Source organism: Styela clava, chromosome 2, assembly GCF_964204865.1.
Source record: "Styela clava chromosome 2, kaStyClav1.hap1.2, whole genome shotgun sequence".
In the NCBI taxonomy this organism is placed as follows: domain Eukaryota; kingdom Metazoa; phylum Chordata; class Ascidiacea; order Stolidobranchia; family Styelidae; genus Styela; species Styela clava.
In genome coordinates this window covers 28,889,975-28,897,077 of record NC_135251.1, presented here as the reverse complement: position 1 = coordinate 28,897,077, position 7,103 = coordinate 28,889,975, and the positions used below count along the sequence as shown (strand labels likewise).

At 33.7% G+C, this 7,103-nt stretch overlaps 1 protein-coding gene across 3 annotated transcripts; it reads right to left on the bottom strand.

The window, feature by feature from the left end:
* Positions 1–3,373: 3,373 nt before the first annotated feature.
* Positions 3,374–6,695, bottom strand: LOC120335969 (uncharacterized). 3 transcript variants are annotated; one of them, XM_039403580.2, is made up of 3 exons: positions 6,335–6,695; positions 4,900–5,229; positions 3,374–4,402 (listed from the first exon to the last, which is right to left on the bottom strand). In XM_039403580.2, exons 1-3 carry the CDS (start codon positions 6,407–6,409, stop codon positions 4,133–4,135), a joined length of 675 nt encoding a protein of 224 aa, XP_039259514.1. In that variant the 5' UTR covers positions 6,410–6,695; the 3' UTR covers positions 3,374–4,132. The 3 variants fall into 3 exon arrangements, with proteins under 3 accessions (XP_039259514.1, XP_077966225.1, XP_077966224.1); XM_078110099.1 differs by having other exon boundaries at positions 5,558–6,688; XM_078110098.1 differs by having other exon boundaries at positions 4,900–6,041; positions 6,335–6,686.
* Positions 6,696–7,103: the final 408 nt, after the last annotated feature.

Below are 7,103 nucleotides of genomic sequence, written 5' to 3'. Positions count from 1 at the left end.
TATTTTTGATCGATCGAGTGCTTTTAGAGTAAAATACACTATTTTTCTTGTTGGTTAATATACAAATCGTGGTCAGTCAGAGACACACAAGTACAAAAAAGATAATATATATTTATTGCTGGCAATATCGCGCTACAAGGCTAATGCGATCTATTTACCAAGATTGTTTGAGGCCATTCAGTTTTTGAAAGAATACAAAAATATGTTATTTAGTTTTTGTGTTAGTTTTCTCTGCTGTTCGTTATTGGTAGAAAGATTAGTTTATACGTCAAAACCACATGTGCCACTTTTGAGGATTAATCATGCCTAGTATATACAAAATGGAGCCTCTATCATTATAAACAGACGATTCGAGTTGAACAAGAAAGTGTCTATTCTATACTATAGCAACGTGGGCAAACCACGACTCGTGAGAGATTTATTGCGGCTTTCCTCGCTAGCAATAATTGTTATTCAAATTCAACTAAGAGAACTGTATCAGTTTATATTCTGAATTTATTAGAAATCTTAAATTAGTCAGAGTTTTCATCTTACGTCACAATGGTCAAATATTTGTTGCTGGCGGTATGCGTGATAGATAGAATTCACATATTCGGGGGAGAGGACAGCCGATATGGCGGTTTAATCTTATGTAAGTATATATATATTAGATTCTTATCCGATTCCTAAATTTTCGATTCCGATTCTGAATCTGGATTCCTCGACATATCCTACCGAGAAAACATACCCTATTAAGGAATACCATATGAAATCAAACAAGAGAGTTATATTCAAATATATGGACGGGCAAGGAGGCCAAAACTAAGTAGTATGGGTATCCAATCTGTCACAGAAGACAAAATCGCACAAAATAAAAGAATCCCTCAGAACCCACAGAGATTTTATAAATAAATTAAATAAAAGCCTTTTAGCGTAATATATATAATATATATATATATATATATATAGTGAAGTTTGCGGCGTCGTATCTCAACATAGTAGTAAAGCAGTTTAAACATATATGTGGAAGGATTGTCTCAAAACGTTACACATTGTTTGCAATCCAGGTTTTAACCTCGAGAATCGATTCCAATGCATCAGAATCGATTCTAGTCGATGCCGCAAAGAATCGCTTCTGTAATCGAATCCGGACTCGACTCCGCCATCCCTAGTCATATGGCGAACAGCGGCATATTGTCCGGTTAGCAGTCAATGTCGGATATGGGATTAGTTTACCAGTTATTTGTTTTCGGATGCATGGACTTGATGGTGGAAGAAGCCGTAACCGACCAGCAGTTACGTGGACCACTCTACGGAGGCGAGGACTCCAACAATCCTCTCGCACATAATTAGCCTCATGGCAGAAATTTATGATATCATTTGGCAATAAACACTCATACTGACTGTAATTTTGTTAAAAAAATATTGCTGATGTTGTCGCAGTCTTGGATCCCAACAACACGGAGCGAGTAATAGTCCGAACGCCGGTTTCGCGTCGCACTACACAAAGGCGCATCTTCCAAATTGGTACTAATGTAACAGTTACAATGTAAAATGATTTAATGAGCTCTGATATTGATAATTTCAAAAATTATGCGTCTCTCCCATATTTCTGACTTGCTGCATGCGGCTCTTATACTAAAAATTTTTGCCCACCTCTAGTCTATATAATCCTTTCATATCGAAATTCTTCCGTCTGGAAGAAGTCTAATCCAACATATGTGATTGCAATATTAACACTAAAATAATCACCCGGTAATATGGCTTTGGATAAAAACAGTAAATCTTAATTTATATTTTTGTTGACTTACATACCAATAGAAGTTGCGTGACGATATTCGATTGGGATGAGCAAGAATTCTGGCATAAAGCTATGTCATAATGTCGGATGCAGTTACATGCCGGATTACCACTCCCAGGAACCATTTTTTTAACAAATATATATATTTTATTTGATATATGAATATTCCTAAATTTCCCTACTAATGGTTTAATTCGTGATTAACTTTGAGTAATGAATATATTATCTCAAGAAATGTTTTCATCTTATGGTTTTCTTGCTCTCAAGAGAATATACTTAGAAAATAGGAGATACGAAACGATTTTAACCGCAATGTCAACAACATTCTCGACGACGATACTTCACATTCGAATTCAGCAACCAGTTAATCCCAGAGATTGTATCGATATAGACCTCATTTTCAAATCAATTTGTGTTTACAAAATATTAACATGGTTTCGAATGTCTCACATCGTATCGTTAGACAAAGTTGATGAATGGATATGTTGGCCTTGCTTACATTTTAGGGTCAAATTTTGTAAACATGTCTGTGCGTGCCGACGTGAATGTCTTGATACGGAAATTTACTTTCACTTTAATTTCTTTCTTCTTTTTTGTAATTTACAGTCTCTATCTCTTAATTGCTTATTTTGAATAATTTCATCTTTCATATTTTAATGAAACCTATAATGATTTCTGGTTGAAAAAATACTATTCCAGTATCGGCAGGCATGGTCCACAATGAAAAATTATTTTGATTCGTTCGAACGGCTTCAAAACCTGCCTTTCAAATCGTTGGGATAATTATTTCATTTATGGGTTAGCTCTGACTAAATAATTTAGTGTTGGATTTCGTCATACTGGTGTAAAAAGATATGCTTAAAATCCTGATATTTATTCATGGTGAGGCCGACAACCTATCGTTGTATTTAAAAAAATCTATTTACATTCCAATTTAATTAATACTTAGAGATATCGCTGAACGAAAATACCCTTCCCTGACTTGTTTTAAATCACACTGTTTCTCACAAATTTCTTGCCCCATTTTGATCTATCTATAAGGCTTTTGCTGCTTTATGAATTCATGTACAGTATATACAAGGGTCCTCAGTTATATCAGTTCCACAATCCCATTCGACTTAAACCTTGATGTGTCAGAATTAATGTGCCCTGCTTAAAAATATTCAATCACCTAGTTCAGCAAAGAACGCATGAAAAAGGAAATGAATGAAATTTATTAAAGCTAAAGGTTTCATTTTCAAAAATAAATTATTCGAAATAAAAATGGTGGTCAAAGTGTTAATTTTAACACAGTAGAATTGATTGAAATTGATTAAAAAATCTACTATCAATATTTCAAGACTGATTTGATTTTCAAGTTTACAAACTTTCGAGTAAAATAGAGATTGGTTGATGCCAATTTTGTTCGTCAAAATGGCAAGAGATTTTAGGACAACAAAAACATCATAAACTAATTACATATAAATTAACTGAATTATAAATGATAATTACAGCACAGTAATTACATTTGTATGGATATGATTTATATCTACGGTTGCGGGGTAGTATACTAACTCTGTGTATAATAAATAGACGCACTGGTCGAAAAAGAAATATCTAATAGGTATATTTAATATCAATGAGTCCATTTAATCAAATATTCACAAAAAAACATAAACTAAATTAAATAGGCAGCTATAAAAAATAACATAAAATAAAACAAAGACAATGCAAATGTATAAATGTTGATTTTCTATGCCAGCAGCGAGAGTTATTAATTTGTTTAGTACAGAAAGAGGTCAATTTGTGTTTTTGTATGCTTGATAATATAGGCAAATATAAGACAATTTCGAGTAAATTTTCAGCAATTTTGGAGATCTTGTAGCAAGTACCAACAAACTAATATCAGTTTATATCAAACACAACATAAAGCAGAAGATAATATCGGCGTCTAAAGCCAATATTTACGATAATTTGAGCAATACATTCTTAAGAATTTCCAGAAGTGTTAAGAAGGACAAGTGAAAGCAATATAGGAAATGTCGGATTTCTCCTGAAAAGTTTCTTACATATTTCGTTATACAATTCGAATATAATTTGAACCTTTACATTTACACTTTTTTTCACAAATACTAAAAGCTATCATTTTTAATCATGAATTTAATCGAATCCCAGTCGTTGCAGGTTTATTACATTTTTATTTTATATTAGCAGAAATTTATGACATCAAAACGCAGATTTTTCAATAAATAAAATCATTAAATCTGGAAGAGAGTTTTTATTGCAGCGTGGTAAATGCTGCAAAAAATATGTTCGAACGAAACGAAAGATTTTCATACTCCGGAGAAGTACCTTCGGCTTCGACTTTTTGCTTCACGTATATCGTCCATACTGAGAATAATTACAAGCATCAAAAATAGATTTTCCTCTGTTTGTTAAATTAGTTTTGTCGTCTTTACAAGAACTTTCGACAACATGCTGTTCTGAAGATAGTTCATCATGTCGGACAACAATGTTTTTTGTACCAAACTTAATCGGGGGGCTTGACGATAATCCGTTTTTTTGTCTCCAACGAGAACGAAAGCGTGCAGCAGACTCGCCCATTTCGGCCGTCACGGTGATAGTTGTTTCATCAAAATGAACCTATAAATTATAAAACTGCAATCATTATAATTCTTGACCAAATATTTTAACTCGACAAACGCAGATGCAATTACTATGGCTATTCTATGACCGTATTTATGTCATCGCATACGCCGGGTTATTTATCACGAATACAATTAACGCTTATATCTCGTGGTCTGTCACAATACAGAAGCGGTCGACACGTAAGTCACGTTAGACAGTTTAAAAGGCCACAATAAATGTTGATTCATTACAAAGCTGACTGTTTGGTTTTCTAGTTACCCTATCTTTATAGGGAAATAAACAATGTTATGTGTAAACAAGATTAATGTCTCTTTTAGGATGGGATTTACATATTCGTCATATTTTACAAGTGGAGATCTTGGATATATATCAATGATTTGGGTCATGACTCATGACTGAAGTTACATTGGCAATATTGAATCATAATTATTTTCACAAGTTTTAAATTATTATAGAAACGCAATAAGAAATACACGTCGTGAAGTACTTACATTTCTTGTTGGCCTTCTTCTTCCACTATTTGGCGACAGTGCAGATGAAAGAGGTAAAATTTGTAGCGTCGTATCACTTCCGTGTGATGGTGAAATTGGACTAATAAGACGGTTTCCGTAGGTCGGACAAGATTCTGCAACATTCATAACGTTTCCACGAAATTTAACCATAACGTTATTGAAATCATTCGAAGGACGTGGTAACTTTGGAGAATCATATGCTATATCTCCTGCTGATCCAATACACGAATATCGTTCTGAAAACACTTGTCTCATTTTATCAATGCGATCATTATCTCCACTTCTCTTTTCATTAAAACGAGCCGTTATCTGTTATATTTCAAAAGGAATAAATAGAATAAGATGTAATGTTCTAGAACAGCGTTTCCCAAACTTTTTCGGCCACGGAACGCTTACAATTATTATCTCGCTTCGCGGATCATCAAAAAATGAAAGAGTAAAATTGATAAAGAAACATGGTGTAATGTGTAATCCAATGGGTTTGTCGTGGCGAGTTGACAAATGCGCCGCAAAAACTAACAGAATTGTGTTAAACGTACCTAAAATATGATTGAATATTCTACATAATGCATTTATTATAAATGTTTTATTATTTCTAAATTTAAATGCTGTGCATATGTCAATAAATTCATTTTACCTTTCTATGTCGTTACTTTCCATTACGTAGTGTTGGCCTGTAATGTTACGTCTAATTGAGATAGAAGTACTTGCTGCAATTTCGCGAACTGCAGACCTGCAGTTTATTTATCTGCTGAATCGAGTTTAGCGAACATGAGTAATTTTTTCAGCATTTCAAAGTAAAACCAGGCAGAGATGGAGGAAAAAGAGTTGAACTTTTACCTTTATGCTTTAGACCGACTTGTTTGCCCATAGCAAAACCAAAAGGATTGCTGTAAACTTAATAATGAACTTAACAGTCAAAAAGCTAGGCCGACGGTTAAGGAAATTGCCCCTACCCTAGTTATTCCGCTTCAGGCCGACGGTGACGCGATGTTGGGCAACAACTTCACGATCCCTAGATTTCCATGGCGACCAATTCAGACGTATTTTTGATTCTTTTTCCACGGAACACTCAGAAGACGGAAGACACTAGTGTTCCGCGGAACACAGTTTGGGAAACGCTGTTAGAACAATCAATTATTGAATGATTATTTATCAAGTGATGTATTCAATCCCCGTCCAAAATGATACCTACGTCACATAAAATCAGTATTTTGAAGTACATTAAAACAATTATGAACATGCACTCATCAAAAAATAAATGCCATATTTGTGATTAATTATATAACCAGTGTGCTTCGCGAAATCTCAATCTCTCGCAACGTTTTTATTTCAGTACTAATCGATTATTGATTATAGCCCACCATAGGTAAATTCCAAACATCGAGACTGAAAAATTAAATATTTTTCTCACCTGAGAATTTGGTATATTAATTGGCGCACTCGTCTGATTTAGATATGGAGATGTATCCATGTCCTCGATGTCCATGGCCACAAGGACTTGATCTAATATTTATTATGATATAATTTGTGATATATTGTGTACCAGGCACTATTATATTCTTGTGACAGTATTTTTATAATTGCTGCATATTTATTACAAAAAATACTGTGTCATTGCTTGCAAGAAATTATGAAAAAGGAACATACCCTGCACATCCGAACGGGATTGTTTCTGAATGGGACAATTGTAAAGTCCACAAACTGATTGAACTTTACAAACATCTCTAATTTATATTGCACTAAAGTATTTAAAAGATGTAATTCTATCATCTCTGTTATTTCGTTTTATGGTTATAATGAGAACTCCCGCTTCCATGTTTTGCATATATATATACAAAAGTACTTCATTAATCCTATTGACTATTCAGATTAACTCGAAGCGATTCCCACATCGACAATTTCTTGTCGGCGTGAGTGTCAAATTTTCCAAGATATTTCATAAAAAAAAATATTTAATTTTTTTTATTCTCCACGGCACTCCGTATCATAATGTGTTTGGACGCCATACAGAAAAACATTGCCTGTGCCTAAGCCCCAGAAAAACATAGAATACAAAACTCAAATTAAGTTATTGATTTCACCATTTGTCCGTTTCACTATTTTCCTGTTAATAATTTAAATCAATCAAAATATTTCTAACGCTCGCTCGGCCTATATCCTTGCTCTATTGTAGAACAGGT